The 15487-nt window shown below is 46.1% G+C and overlaps 2 protein-coding genes across 3 annotated transcripts; both read right to left on the reverse strand.

The window, feature by feature from the left end:
* Nucleotides 1-1089: 1089 nt before the first annotated feature.
* Nucleotides 1090-6105, reverse strand: chadla (chondroadherin-like a; the record flags this gene model as incomplete). The annotated part of the gene is made up of 7 exons (XM_080523413.1): nt 1090-1393; nt 2787-2953; nt 3120-3806; nt 4052-4559; nt 4952-5253; nt 5525-5719; nt 5977-6105. 7 exons carry the CDS (start codon nt 6103-6105, stop codon nt 1090-1092), a joined length of 2292 nt encoding a protein of 763 aa, XP_080379539.1.
* A 1278-nt stretch (nt 6106-7383) lies between these two features.
* On the reverse strand, nt 7384-15273 carry LOC308151505 (ran GTPase-activating protein 1-like). 2 transcript variants are annotated; one of them, XM_080524389.1, is made up of 16 exons: nt 15212-15273; nt 14384-14506; nt 13869-13996; nt 13634-13693; nt 13314-13493; nt 12813-12947; nt 12145-12303; nt 11802-11915; nt 11594-11693; nt 11340-11424; nt 10943-11081; nt 9967-10083; nt 9438-9543; nt 9160-9248; nt 8845-8966; nt 7384-8333 (listed from the first exon to the last, which is right to left on the reverse strand). In XM_080524389.1, exons 2-16 carry the CDS (start codon nt 14496-14498, stop codon nt 8252-8254), a joined length of 1731 nt encoding a protein of 576 aa, XP_080380515.1. In that variant the 5' UTR covers nt 14499-14506; nt 15212-15273; the 3' UTR covers nt 7384-8251. The 2 variants fall into 2 exon arrangements, with proteins under 2 accessions (XP_080380515.1, XP_080380516.1); XM_080524390.1 differs by having other exon boundaries at nt 8807-8966.
* Nucleotides 15274-15487: the final 214 nt, after the last annotated feature.

A 15487-nucleotide genomic window follows, 5' to 3' on the forward strand; every position in this document is an offset into this window, starting at 1 on the left:
TTTGCTACATTTGGCTGAATCTGAGCAAACAGTATTTTTTCTTTACCATATAAAAGATCCTGTGATCATCCACCATGTTGTCTTCCATGGACGTCCAGACCTCTTTGTGGTGCCGAGCTCACCAGTGTTCTTTTTTTTCTCAGAATGTACCAAACTGTTGATTTGGAATGGATCTTTTGTTTTGCAGCCCAAGGATGGTCTGTTTTATTTGTATTGAGGGTGCTGTTGATTGTAAGTCGATTTGGAGTAAGGCATCTAAATGGCTAAATGCCAAAAATGTCAAATGTAAAAATGTCTGTTGACCACATGCTGTGTGTATACAGCAACAGCTTCCAAATGCAAATGCCACACTTGGCATTAACTCAGACCTTTTACCTGCTTAATTGATAAAGAAATAATGATGGAATAGCTCACACAGGTCCATGTTTTGGTCCCTTGAAAAAGGGTACATATTAAAGAGCTGTAATTCCTAAACCCTTCCTACAATTTGGATGTGAATACCCTTACCCTAAAGCTGAGAGTCTGCACTTTAAGCCCATAAACAGCTAAATTTACAAAAATGTGTCCAAATATACAGTATATGGGCCTATAACTGTTCTTCTCAAAAGTAGCACTCTTGCTTTTGAAACATTTATTTGCTCACTTCTGCAGAATGTTGGTAGGAATCTGATTTGCGTATCATTAATGAATCTATCCCTATGGTCACCCTTCAGGACCACAGTTTTGCAACATTAACATAACTGCCTAACTTAGGAGTGTTTTGGGTGATATCTTTGTTCCTACATACTAGAAGAAATATCTTAGCAATATCGTAGCAAATGACCCGAGACGTTTTTAATGTTTCAGAAGCTGCTGTGTAAACATAATTGATATTAACATTAAAAAATACCTATTCATGAAAGCTTTGGTTCCAAGGATATGCCGTTTAACCAATACAGGATGCCATTTAGGTAATTTAGGCAAGTCTGACAGAGCTAATTCCACCCTAAGTGTTGTTTTCTATGTTTCTAGGTTCATTGGCCCTAACCATGCCATTATTAGTCAAAGCTGGAAAAACAGATAGGAAATCAATCCCAAACATTATATTTCTCATTCCAGTGTCTTCTTGTTCTTTTTGGTTGCAGGTACCACAGGGTTTCTCTGGGGCTTGGCTTTGGTCTTGGTTGGTTTAGCTTTGGCCTTTACAAGTTTGGCTTTCACTTTGGCCTCCTTGAGGACACTTGGTTTGCGTTTGCTCGATTTGGGGGCTTTGGGGTTCTTGAGGGGCTTGCCAGGAGGGGCACTCTCCCCTGGACAGCTCTTGAAGGCGTGGACGTCTCTCACACTCTGGCCCGAGAGCTCAGGAGGGTGACCACAGGTGGCTGTTACCTTCAGGGTGACATTCTCCATCCACCTGACGAGAGAAGGAGGGCACAGTGGTTAGGGCCAGAGAGAGAAGGAGAGCACAGTGGTTAGGGCCAGAGAGAGAGAGAGAAGGAGGGCACAGTGGTCAGGGCCAGAGAGAGAGAAGGAGAGCACAGTGGTTAGGGCCGGAGAGAGAAGGAGAGCACAGTGGTTAGGGCCAGAGAGAGAGAAGGAGAGCACAGTGGTTAGGGCCAGAGAGAGAGAGGAGAGCACAGTGGTTAGGGCCAGAGAGAGAAGGAGAGCACAGTGGTCAGGGCCAGAGAGAGAAGGAGGGCACAGTGGTCAGGGCCAGAGAGAGAGAAGGAGAGCACAGTGGTCAGGGCCAGAGAGAGAGAAGGAGAGCACAGTGGTTAGGGCCAGAGAGAGAGAGAGAGAGAGAGAGAGAGAGAGAGAGAGAGAGAGAAGGAGAGCACAGTGGTTAGGGCCAGGGCCAGAGAGAGAAGGAGAGCACAGTGGTTAGGGCCAGAGAGAGAGAGAAGGAGAGCACAGTGGTTAGGGCCAGAGAGAGAGAGAGAGAGAGGAGAGCACAGTGGTTAGGGCCAAGGCCAGAGAGAGAGAGGGTGGGTTCTTATTTATTTTATTTTATTTAACCAGGAGGTCCCTTGAGATTAAAATCTCTTTTTTCGAGACCTGGCCAGGATAGCACATCAGTACAAGTACAAGCCTAAAAAATTGGAGAAAAACCATAATAAAAATGGGACAACAGATATATATTATAAAATCCATTTTAGGAATAGCATGTTACACAATTCTTAATCAGAGCTTTGAACTCTCCCAGTGAGACAATATTTTTAAGATGTAGTGTGTTCTGGAGGTTATTCCATGACCAGGTTATTAAGCTGTAGTGTGTTAGAGCAACCCTCTAGTGGCTTTGTAAATAGAGATGTACCAGTGATGCTGTGTCCTTAGGCTTAATGAAGGCCAGGAAACCAGATCGTAAAGTACACAGTGATGTGTACGGGACAATGAGTTGGATATAAAGTGTAGAGAACTGTGATACACAGAGTCTAGGCAGCGAAGTGTAGAGGAGGCAGTATGCATGTATATAATATCCCCATAGTCTAGAACACTTAAGAACATTAACAACAGCCTGAACAAGTGTTTGCCTAGCTGCTAAATTGAGGCAGGCTTTATTTCAATAATAAAAACCTAGCCTAACCTTCAGTTTCTTTACTAGGTTCTGAATATGCACTGTGTGTGTGTGTGTGTGTGTGTGTGCTCTCAGGGTGGATGCTCATAAATATGTCTGTGCATTTGACACATTTGCGCAGCAGCATCCACATAGTTTCCATGCATGAAGCAGTGGATCAATTATGTATGTGCATGTGTTACTGTCTACCCGTCCCGTACACTACCCATGCATGAATATGTGCCAGACTGACTTGCGTAGGGGCAGCAGCGGGCAGTCGCAGAGCAGGGGGTTATCTGCCAGGTTGATGACCTCCAGTCCAGTGAGAGGGCTCAAGTCAGGTATCTCCTCCAGCTGGTTCCCCCCCAGAGAAAGCACCTTCAGCCCAGACCCCAGCCCAGCCAGGGAGTCCCTGGACATCTATGGAGGGAGAGAGAGGAAGAGGAAAACAGAGAGCAGAAAAGAGGATATATGAGGGTCAATAGGGAATGAAGATAGAGGGTAAGAGCCTCAATTCCTATGAGGCTCATTATCTGACACATGTTGGGGAAAAGATGATCTATAAATTAAAGTGTTGGTCTCCTACCTTCTCCAGGCCCATGTCATCCATATACAGCTGCTTTAGACTATTCGATAGAGGCAGGAACGCCTTCGGTCCCACCCAGCGAATGCGATTCCCCGAAAGGCGGAGCTCTTCCAAATTGGACGCCCTGGACACCGCGTCGCTAGGAACCTCCGTGAGCTGATTAGCTTCCAGGTGAAGCGTTTCCAGGTGGGCGGAGGCCAGGGCGCCGGGGACGATGGTAGTGATGGTGTTATTGGTCAGGTAGAGTCCTCTCATCTTGGGGGTTAAGGAGAGCAGGCCTGCTGCCTCCAGCTTTGTGATAGCGTTGCGCTCCAGGTGTAACACCAGCAGGCTGGGTAGAGGAGCCATGGCCTTTACTGGAAACTGAGCCAGCTTGTTCCCTTCTAGATGGAGATAAATGAGCTCAGGGGCCCCGTTAAAGATCTCAGGGCCCAGGGAGGTGAGGTCGTTGTCAGACAGGTATAGGTAGACCAGGCCCTTCATCCCTCGGAAGGCGCCGCCCTCGATATCGTGGATCTTACAGAACTCCAGATGCAGAGAGACTACCTGGTCGGCGCCGGGGAAACTGTTGCCGGGGAGGTAGTGGAAGTGGTTGCTACGCAGGTCCAGGAGCTGGGTGTTGGAGGGGAAGCCACGGGGGACTTTGGTGTGACCACGGCCCTCACATGTGGCATGCTGCGCTTCGACCTGGGCAGGAGAAAAAGTAGGACAGAGGGGACTTTGCAGTGTGCAGTGGGAGGCAGAAAACACTTACAGTAGCCTATAATGAGTTATTTCTAGATAATGACTTATTAGTCAAACTCTTATCATAGGCTCTGATGGCACGTATGCTGCCAAGACAACCATTTTGACAATGATACGCTGCACCCATTAAATCAATGTGCAAGAGGAGCCCGCCCACACACAAACACTCGCAAACCACAGCAACTCACATCACAATCACAGTTATCCGGACACTTGATTCCCTTCTTCTTCGGTTTCGGCGTGGGCAGTAAACTTTCCCTGCTCTCCGCCTGCTCCTCGAACTCATCCTTCACCATGTCCTCACTGCTGCGGCAGCGCAGCTCTATCGCTCCCACCGTCTCCAGGGGTTCTTCAGAGAGGTGAGGGGGCCCGACGCAGGCCCCCAGCAGCCTCACCTTCCCCCGCTTGGCCCACTCCTTCAGGGGCCTCAGGTAGCAGTTGCAGTGGACGGGGTTGCCCGTCAGGTTGAGGCGGGCCAGCGCTTTGGGGCCGGAGAGGGGCTCCAGGGAACGTAGCTGGTTGTGGCTGAGGTCCAGGTAGGAGAGGAAGGGGGCCTGCGACAGGGCGGTGTCGGACAGGTCCTGGAGGGACATGTGGTCCAGGTAGAGGTGTGTGAGCTTGGGCATGGACACACTCTCCTCACCCAAGTAGGTCATGGGGTTGAAGCTCAGGTCCAGGCGGGTGACCTCAGTCAGTCTTAAAGGAGAGAGAGAGAAAATTTAGAGCATGAATACCTCAATCACTGTTGTTCAACACTATTCAATATAGGCCTACATCGAACTTTGACACGGTTGAACTCGGAGGGCTGACTAGCAATGGCTTGCATTGACAATGACAAGAGAATCTCAACTTGTCAGTGTCCTTATCAGTGGAGGCTGGTGGATGTAGACATTGGAAGACAGGATTCACTGTAACGAATGGAGCTGGTTGAGGAATGGTCTCAAACACATTTCTACCGCCACCTGCCTCCAGGGGTCCTTACTTATTCTCATTGTTCAGAATGATTGATAACTGCCTACTGAAAAGCAGCAGCTTCTTGCAACAGCATGTCAAACTGTATATTAGAACATTAGATGTCGTTTTCTCACCTGGTCATAGTCAGTGTGGGGAAGAACTGCAGCTCGTTGTGGTCGAGGCTGAGGCGTGTGAGGGTGAAGAGGCCTGCAAAGGCCTCGGGCGCCAGGTTGTTGAGGGAATTACGGCTGAGACGCAGCCACTTGATGTTCTGCATGCCCTGGAAGGCCATATTTGGGATGTAGACCAGCTGGTTGTGTGTGAGGGACAGCATGTTAAGGAAGCCCAGTTGGGTGAAGGCCCCTGGCTGGATCTCCTCCACACGGTTATGGTCCAGCTGCAGCTGCTTCAGGGACGAGAGGCCATCGAACGACTCCTGTTGTCCGAGGGGGAGAGAGGAAGCATTATGATTGTGCCACAGTACATGATTGTTAACACTTGAGAGTGTGGTCAACTGACAGCTATGGATATAAAATAAGAATAACCTATGGGCCAGATATACAAAATTACCATATCTTGTCTGTGATCTTGTGCATGACAGAGGTGTTTTTTTGTCATGCACAAGATCACTAACAAGACCACCCTCCCCCCAAACACACAGTTCCCTGAGTGTGACTAGTACGTGCCCCTGCCAGCTCTGTACTGACCTGGTAGAGGATCTCGATATTGTTGTTGGCCAGGTTCAGTGAGACCAGGCGGCCCAGGGTGCGGAACGCCCCCTCGCGCACCGCCCTGATGTTACAGCGCTGTAGGGTGAGGTGGGTGAGGTATGGAGTGTGCAGGAACGCACCGGTTGGCAGAACCTGCATGTCATTGTTTCTCAGGTCCAATTTCACTGTGATCTGAGTGGAGTGGTAGTGATGGGATGGAATAAGTAAGAGAGATTTAGCTTGATGATGTGAAGAAGAATGTTAGGGAATTCATATCCAAAAATAAACCACAGCATAGGCTTACAACAATCATGCAAATAATAGAGAATTCATGGAGAACCAACTTGATATTAGACATCCGAGAAAGGGCTGTCCTATATAGCCTGCAATTGTGTATTATATTAAGACTATTGGGATGAATAAAAAACTTCACTGCATGTACATCTCACCTCGTCTATGGTGGGGGGAACCTGGGTCAGATTCTTGCCGATGCAGGCCACGGTGAGTTTGGAGTTGTCGCAGCTGCAGACCTTTGGGCACTTGCCCGCTTGCACTGGTGAGACTGTGATTAAAAACATAAAAACCCCGACAGGCCACCTGGAGAAGCAATCCGCTAAGGAACGCATCTGTGGTGACAAAAACATTAGCTTCAAATCAATTCAATTTAGAACGATATTAAACGCAAACTGAACTTAAAGGAATGCACAATAATGTGACTGCAGTCGTGCGAAATTACGCGCAGACGCTCTCCAAAAAAGACGGATCTTCTCGCAAAAGTTATTCTACTACTCCAGAATAAGTTTACAGAATTTCCCCCTAACTTTCCCGTCGTTATTAAACACACGCTAATAGAATCTGGTTGACACCATGTAGCCTACAGCATTCAAAGAAATACGTTTCAAAATAAGTGGGGGAAAAAGTAGCCAACACGGACTTACCTTATTCATATCATTTAAGCGCACTTCCATCCAGCGTAGAGGTAGACTCCTAAAAAGTCTGACGAAGTTTCCTTCTCGGGACAGGGTTTGCTAAGAGGATCAATGAGCTGCGCGCAACGGGAATGTGAAAGTCTCTAGTGTCTTCGCGCAGACACTAGACTTTCAAATTGTTCGAATAACTGACCAGTTGTAAGAGCGAGGAGTCTGACAAACACAGCTTTGGTAAATTCTTTAGTGGTGACCCCCGGTCCCTTCGTCTCCTCTCTTCAAATTAACACCATGGCAAGACATTTTCTGACAGGTTAGAGGTTGAGCGGTCTATGGTAGGCTATTCAAGATAGGTCGGATGACTTATTGGGTGGGCTATGAAACTATGGGAAATATATATACCGGTATAATAAATGCCATTGGTATTAGGCTTATTCTGATTGGCTAAATTCTATGGGCACAAAAAGAGAAACCTGAAAGAGAAGCGCGCCCACAAAGAAGCGCTGTTTCCCTCACCTGAGAAGAGGCAGTCGACTGTTCATGAACGCGGGTCTGGTGGAATAATTTCCCACTATTTTGATCAGCCAATTCCGAATCTCAGATTATAATATAACAAAACGTTATCCAACCAGATGTGTCATCAGGCAAATACATCCAATAACATCGAACTATACATGTAATATACAACTCTTAATGAAATGTTATGGTGGTGACGTTTCTGGACCCAGACAAACTGATAGACAAGAGTGGGATTTTAGTATGTCAAACAAACAGTGTATTCATTCAAAAGCACATCAAGAGGCCTGATCTCAATCCCAGATGAAGTGGCAGGACCCAATGTCAGTGGATCAAGTGAAGCACACTGCTTTTTCATTGAATCAAATCATTCTTTGTGTAGGCTACTGCAAAAAAAAACAAAGAAAAACATGTCCAACCATTCACACTATTTGTTAAACTTCCATGTGTAGTCCTTATATATCCCCAGTATATACACAGCAAAGTTATTCCTTAGTATATTTATAATGGCAAATCATTCACAAATATAACATATGGTAAACATTTTTTTAGAAACTAAAGATCCAAATAGAAATATTAAAATAGTCGGGTATTATTACTGAGTCGGGTTAACCAGGGAAGGAGAGTCTTTGTGCAGCGCCAGTATTGAAGATAGTCATTCAGTCATTCAGTCATTCAGTCATTCAGTCATTCAGTCATTCAGTCCGTTCACTGGGAGAGAGATGGGGAGATGGCACTCAGTCTTCATGGGCCGGTTTCATGGACGTAGAATAAGACTAATCCTAGACTAAAAAGCATCCTCAATTGAGATTTTCCATTGCAAGTGTGATTTAACTTTGGATTAGGCTTAAACCTTGTCTGTGAAACTGGCCCAATATGTTTTGTCCTGTTTTAAGAGTGTGAGCGTGTGAGTGTGAGTGTGTGTGTATAATATTTCAGTCTGTCCACCCACACAGTGTAATCATATTCCACTTCAGAGAGAATATCCATGAGATGTGATGGTGATATACTAGGCTCCATCTGTGAGTCATCCAGAGCTGGTGAAACAGTGCTGCAGGTAAGTAAGTGCACTTTGTCAGTCGTGGTCCGTCCTCAGGCTTCTGTTCAGAAATCCATCGGAGGGAAAAGTGAGCGAATCCCAAACGGCACCCTATTCCTCAGACAGTGCACTACTTCCAACCAGAGACACACTGCTGCTCTGGTCAAGAGTACTGTGCTGTATGGGGTGCAGGGAGCTCCATCTGAGATGTGGCCAGTCTGTCCATGGGGGGTGCTGTGAGACTCAGCTCTCAGACTTGAACCGCTGTAGTGTGGACGCCAGGCTGCTCCTGGCACTGCTACAGGACTCCAGGGCCTGACTGTGTCTGCAGAGAGTGCGCGCGCGCACACACACACACACACACACACACACACACAGACACAGACACAGACAGTCACATATCTGTACTATCGGACAGTTTTTTTAAAAACAGAGAGCTCAGCTGACATGATTCTTAATGTCACATGACATCTGTTTAAGACGATACAGGTCATTTCAGGTACATGAGATATTGAGGAGTGCCATGGGGCTGGTACTAAAAAGCCTGGGTAGGCAGTGTTTCCCCTAGGTTTGCTGCCTTGGGGGGGTGGCATTGGACCGTGGCATGGGGAGGTGGGGGGTTCCGTTGGGGGGGCGGCCCGCCCCCCAAGGCAATTGTAGGGGAAACACTGGTAGGTGCGTACCTGTGTGTGCAGAAGCAAGATGTGCGTGTGTGTGTGTGTTTGCATGCATGCTTGGTAAGTGTGTATGTGTACCCATGTGTGTGTGTGCTAGGTTCTCTGCTGTCGGAGGGGGTACCTGAGAGCTATGCCGCCGCCCCTCACTCACGCCCTTACCGGGACATGAAGGCCTTAAGCACGGCGATGTGTTCCTCAGGAAAGTAGTCCTGGCGCACGGCATACTCCAGAGCTTGCAGGTGACCAGGCACCACACGCACCGGCTTCACCTTATCCTCACTCTGACAGCAGAGAGGGGGGGGGGGCGCGTAGAGTGAGTGAAAGAAAGGAAGGAGTAAGAAAGAGACATGGGTTAGAAGACAGGCCAGAGGTAAACCAGAAGTATATAGGGAAACATTGAGCATAGCACACATACAGCATTGAGTGGATACAATATTGGCGTGTGTGTGTGTGTGTGTGAGAGAGTGTCCATACCTTGAGTAGTCCCAGCATCACTAAAAGAGTTGATACAAAGTTGTATCCTTGGAAGGAGGGGCTGGTGAAGGCTTTCCTGAGAATTGCATCTGCATGAGAAGGAAAACAAACACACACACACTTTCATAAAAACAGAGCGAGAAGGTACAATTCTTGGATTCATGGAGCATACAAAGTATGAAATAAGAGAAGATTATCTTATGGGCAGACAGGCCCCTGGCTAGAAACGACAAGCATTTAGCAATTAGCACAGACATAAATGAAAGCAGGCCCCTCACCTATACTGTCCAGCACAGCAGTCTTGACCTCCTCGTCCTCCTCCTTGTAGACTGAGGAGATCTTCAGGAAGGCCTCCGCTGTTTTCCCAGCATCAGCTACATCCACCTGGACAGAGACAGAGAGGAGGATGTGATAAACATCATTTTAGCTTAAATTAACTGAGACCTGTACTGCATTTGCACCGAACTGTTCTGTACTGCTGTAATTTTCCATTGTATGCGGATGCGCGCTGAATGCAAGGGTCGTGTGCAGGAGACATGTTACCCCCTCACCCTGATATCAGTGGACGTACAACCTATAACAGTGCTCCTTTTACAAAACATTTTCATTGGTCCCAACCAGTTGCCATTTCATATAGTTACTACCAAAAGCCGGCTTTACTCATTGTAATCATGGGACTGTTCTGCAAGGATGTGCGTGTGCACGTGTGTGTGTGCGAATATGAGTGCATGCGAGCGAGTGAGTGAGTGAGTGAGTGAGTGCGTGAGTGAGTGAGTGCATGCAAGTGAGTGAGTGTGTATATATTACCTGCTGTTCAATGAGCAGGGCCCTCTTGGCCCCCAGCTTAAGCAGTTTGTCTGGGGAGGGGAAACTGAGGAAGGACGAGACGTCTGGGGGTCGTGGGGCTGACGGAGGGGTGGACACCTGGGAGGAGGAGGAGGAGGAGGAGGTGTCAGGTCATCTTACCAACAACTTGTCATGGCGTTCAGACGCTAATGTCACTGATTTTATCCAAAGCGACTTATGCAGTGAATGCATACTGTACATTTTTCAGTATATATATATATATATATATATATATATAGACAATTGTTTTGTAGGGACCCATCTGCAGATCTGACTAAGACGGACATTATAGAGTTGAGAGGCAGCGCGAACAATCGCAGTTGCCTGTTGTCTGAATAGATGCAAATGAGTGATTCTTTTTGGTTGGATGCTAAACTGCATTTCGTTGTATTTACTACTTAGTACTTAGTACTCTGCGATAGGGGTGGGACGATTAGAAAATGTCATGTCACGATTATTGTAGGCAAAATAATCGCGATCCACGATATTATCGCGAGAATTTCAAAGTCTGTGTTGCCCAGCGACAGCCCCAAAACATCACTGCTCTAGAGGAGATCTGCATGGAGGAATGGGCCAAAATACCAGCAACAGTGTGTGAAAACCTTGTGAAGACTTACAGAAAACGTTTGACCTCTGTCATTGCCAACAAAGGGTATATAACAAAGTATTGAGATGAACTTTTGTTATTGACCAAATACTTATTTTCCACCATAATTTGCAAATACATTCTTTAAAAATCAGACAATGTGATTTCCTGGATTCTTTCCCCCCATTCTGTCTCTCATAGTTGAAGTGTACCTATGATGAAAATTACAGGCCTCTCTCATCTTTTTAAATGGGAGAACCTGCACAATTGGTGGCTGACTAAATACTTTTTTGCCCCACTGTAATTGTGAGTTATTAAAAAAATCCGTAGTAATCAAGTGCATCCTCTAACCTGGTTTGCATGGCTATCCTCCTCTTCCTCTTCGTCTTCTTCTTCATCATCATCATCATCAACATCATCATCATCGTCGTCGTCTTCTTCATCATCATCATCTTCGTCATCGTCATCCTCTGGCTCCCCCTCGTCATCGCTTCAAGTAAAGATAGGAGAGATTATACCTATGAAGTCTTGTGATTTCTTATGATGGCTTGTAATTCATTGTGAAGGGATTTCTTACGAAGGCTTCTGATTTCTTATGAAGGCTTATGATTGAGAGGTGTTTCATATCATTGGAAGTTAATCTGACACAAATTTGATTTCCTTTTGAACTGATACTGTAGATGTAATCGATGCTTTACAAAACAGTGTGATATGGGTAAGACTTAAGGCAGTGCGTTTAGTTCATTACCTGAGGGATCCCAGCAAGTCTGCCATGTTCATGGTGTCCATGGCCTCTCTGAGATTATCACACCCCTCCTCCCCCAGGCAGTTACCTACACACACAGACAGACAGACAGACACACAGACACACAGACAGACACACAGACAGACAGACAGACACGCAAGCAAATGAATGCAAACCCAGAGGCAATACCAGTCATCCATAAAAATGTTCAACGTTTCTTACATGCGCTATAAAGTGTAATCTGTATGTGTCTGTACCATTTAGGTCCAGTTTCTCTAGCTGAGCTTTGTTCTGTACTGCTTGAGCCACATGAAGTGCACCTTCCTCTGTAATCTCCCCAAACGACAGATTCAGCTCCTGACAGAAAGAAGAAAAGAAAGAAAATAGAATTTGAATTTTCTCCTGAACCTAGCATTGTTGGTGTGCTCATCAATAAAGAAAGATCCACTTTGTAGTTCCTGTTACCTTGAGAATGGGTAGCCCCTCTACCACTGCGTCTGCGATGGCTATGGCCCCCTCAGTGCGCACAAGACAGTCCCCAAAGTTGATCACCTGGACACTGCGCAGATGTTTCAGGGCCTGAAGAAGACACATCGTCACTGCCATGATAACTGCATATAAAAACGACTTCAGCCTTCCATCATTCTATGGACTAAGGTTATGAAAGTACCCGTAGCCCGGGAGTTACAGTATATACATTCCACAATGCATTCCTCTGTATGTATATTTATATTATGCCTGTAATACTATTTTGATGTGTATTTGTATCCTTCTTTAATATATATATATATAAAAAAAAATTATATACCTCTGCCATGGCAATAGCTCCTTTCTTGGTGAAGGTGTTGTCATTGAGGTTGATAACGCGGAGCTGAGGGTTGTGCTCCATGGCGGCGGCCAGAGCAGTCACTCCAGGGTGGTTGATCCCATTCTGGGGCATGTGAACCTCCTCCAGACTGCCAATCAACTGAGTCAACACACAGGGAGTCAAACAGTAGCATCAGACAAAGCTAGGGGGATAGACATTACACAGACAGCTATTCAAAACTGTTGAATGACAATGGGAATATACAGTACACAGCTAGGTCTGGAAGTTTGCATCAGACAGTTCGATCAGCAGTAGCATCAGAAAGAGATTGAAGATAATCTGGACATACAGCAAACGTATTCTGGAACGATTAATAAGTCAGACGTTTGTGGGTGGTTTACAAGTCGTTTCATTTGTGTGTCGGTAAATACATGCGCTAAGGAGCACCCTGTCGCATATCATAAGAAATGGGAAGGGTGATGGGATAGATGGGACCTAGACCACCAGCAGTTTATCAACCACAGATAGGTATCTTTAGCTCTAGCTGTGTCTGTCTGTCCGTAACAATAGTTAGCCATGTTTGGCTCTAGCTTTAGAAGCTAATGTTTGTCCGTAACCACGGTTAGCCATGTTTAGCTCTAGCTACAGGGGCTAGCGTCTGTCCATACCCGGAAGGCCTGAGCGAGGGCTGTGGCCCCGTCGTTCTCCAGACGGTTCCTGCCTGCGATGAACACCTTCAGCTTCAGAGGGTTTCCCACGGCGCTGGACTGCTTATGGCACTCTGTCAACGCTGCCGCCAAGATCTGAGGAAGATCACACACACACAGCGAAGGAAAGAATACGACAACGAAGGACGTGTCATTGTTATCATTACATTGTCGTAACAGAGATAAATATGAGATATACAGTGACAGTAGGATCCTAATATCACTTCTGATGCTGGCATTAAACATCAATGGCATAATGTGATGATGGCATCAGTAATTAACCTTTAACACAAGTCATCACAAACATAAAGAAGTAGATCGAAGAGGTCAAAAGATGATTCTAGATAGGCTAGATCTCATTGTGGGAGTCCCTGTTAAACATAATCACAGTACAACTCGCATAAAACTGGTGAGACACACCATAGGACCCATCAAACTACAGATACTGGGCATCACACTCACCTTGCCCCCTCCGATGCCCATCCCGCAGTTGTTGAGCTTCAGTTCCTGCAGCGTGTGGCAGGCAGTGCTCTTCAGCAGCCGCTCAATGCCCTTCACCCCATCTGGACCGAAGGCGTTGTCACTGAGGTCTATCACTGACAGCCTGGCGCCTGCAGTCATCAGTGCGGAACCCAGGGAGTTCTACAGAGACAAGATGAGAGGTAGAGATGAGGGTGAAATCGTTTCAAATGCTTCCATGTGTGTTGGTTTAGTTTATCTGATATGTTGGAACCAATGGAATAGTCCCCAGAAGTGCAAAATCTCAGGGGTAAAGCACTCACCAGGGCAGGAGGGATCTCGGAACGCAGCCGACCAGTGAACATGTCACTCCAGTAACAATACTGAGCAATACAGAAGGAAGGGGAGGAAAATCAGGATGGATGGAGTGCACAATAGAGAGACAGCAAAAAAAAAAGGATTCAAGTGTGGCATTTGTGGAAAACTAGTTCTCTGTGACAGCAACAACAACACATTGGCAACAATTCATTTCACATGGACTCAGGGGCTGGCCGGTACCTTGAACTCGCTCTTTGTCTCCAAGGCTTTAGCAATGGCCTGTGTCGCCTCCACCCCGATGGTGTTACCCTCCAGCCTAAGAGCCTGCAAGCCCTCAAACTCCTGGATCTCCTGTACAATCTCCTTCACTGGAGGGAGGAATGGAAATGGGGGGGGAAGTAGGCATTACACAGGGCGCTTGGTTAGGCGTCAGTCATGTAATCGCAGGGTCCCCGGTTCGATTCCGTCCGTCGACATATCCTGCATGTCATCCCTCCTCTCACTCACCCATCCTTCCTGTCAATCTCTACTGTCTATCCCATTAAAAGCAGAAATGCCCTAAAAAACATATTTAAAATAAAAATAATAAAAAAATAAATTACATTACACCCTGGCCAGGACATAACTGAGCGATGTCTATTTGGGTTCCTAAAATGTCCATTTGACACAATGTTGTTGTCCTAACACAACACCTCTTTCATGACAAGAAGAGGAGTGGCACAGAGTCTATGACAGAGAGTGAAGATGCTGCCCACCAGACTCTGCGTTGTCCAGTTTGCGTCCTTGACCCTTGTAGCTCAACTCTCCCTCAGCCACCTGGGTTTTGGCCAGGCAGTCGGCCAACTGTGCAACATCATCCGTCGCCATCATCAGGACACCTGAGAACACACACGCACAACGATTCTTGGTCGTTTCTACCTAGTTACCGTACTTACTTTACACTTTTCAGTTAACAGAAGGCTTTTCAGAGGCACGTCTAGACTAAGGTCATCCAATTTAAAATGTGCATTTCAGCCGTTTCTTCCATCACCTATCTAGTAATCACCACAATGCATGTTTATCTACAGGCTGTTGACAAATGCTAGTACTAGGGTAACTTACCTGTTATACACACATTGCTGTTACTGTAAATACTGTTAACAACATGACCAGCCATTGACTCGGTGTTGTCAACAACGTTGGAGCCACACGTTTAAAACCCGGCTTGTTAGCTAGATAGCTAGCTAGAGAGAATAGGCTAGTGACAAGTCTTTTGAAATTAATCTGAATACAGTCTTCCAATGTTGTGAAACGATATGGGTGAGAATCGTTTGTCAAGCTAACTCGAGGAATAACATATTTGGTTGCTAACGTAAGTTGGCAAGCTAGCTAACAACAAGCTAGCGCGGCATGCGCCGAATATAGCGGCCTTGCTTCAACCACCCACATGACATGTTGATCTGTCAAATGTCCCCAGTCATTTACCCACTCTCTTAATTACAACGTCACATGAACGTATCACACACTTTTATGTAATTAATTCCCTAATGTTTCATGTTTCATTAGTTTCATTCACAGACTATGAGCAGTGTTGTTTTACTTACCAAATGTAAAAAAAATATATAGCGTAGAGGCCTGTAGTTGTTTCTCGAACGCGTCTCACAAGCGGAGTCTCTCCCGCTCGCTTATGACGTTCAAAACCCACCCGGCTCGAGGACCGCGAGGCCGCTGAGATACACGGGACTTGTAGTTTCTATAGATCTTTGTCACATGCAAATATCAAAACTAAAACATTAACAAAATAACATTTTGAATGTTTTGATGACTAAAAAACCTATCTTTATAACAGTAATATCATAGACTCGTTTTGGAATAAAATG

The sequence above is a fragment of the Nansenia antarctica genome, assembly GCF_963989245.1.
Source record: "Nansenia antarctica genome assembly, chromosome: 2".
In the NCBI taxonomy this organism is placed as follows: Eukaryota; Metazoa; Chordata; class Actinopteri; order Argentiniformes; family Microstomatidae; genus Nansenia; species Nansenia antarctica.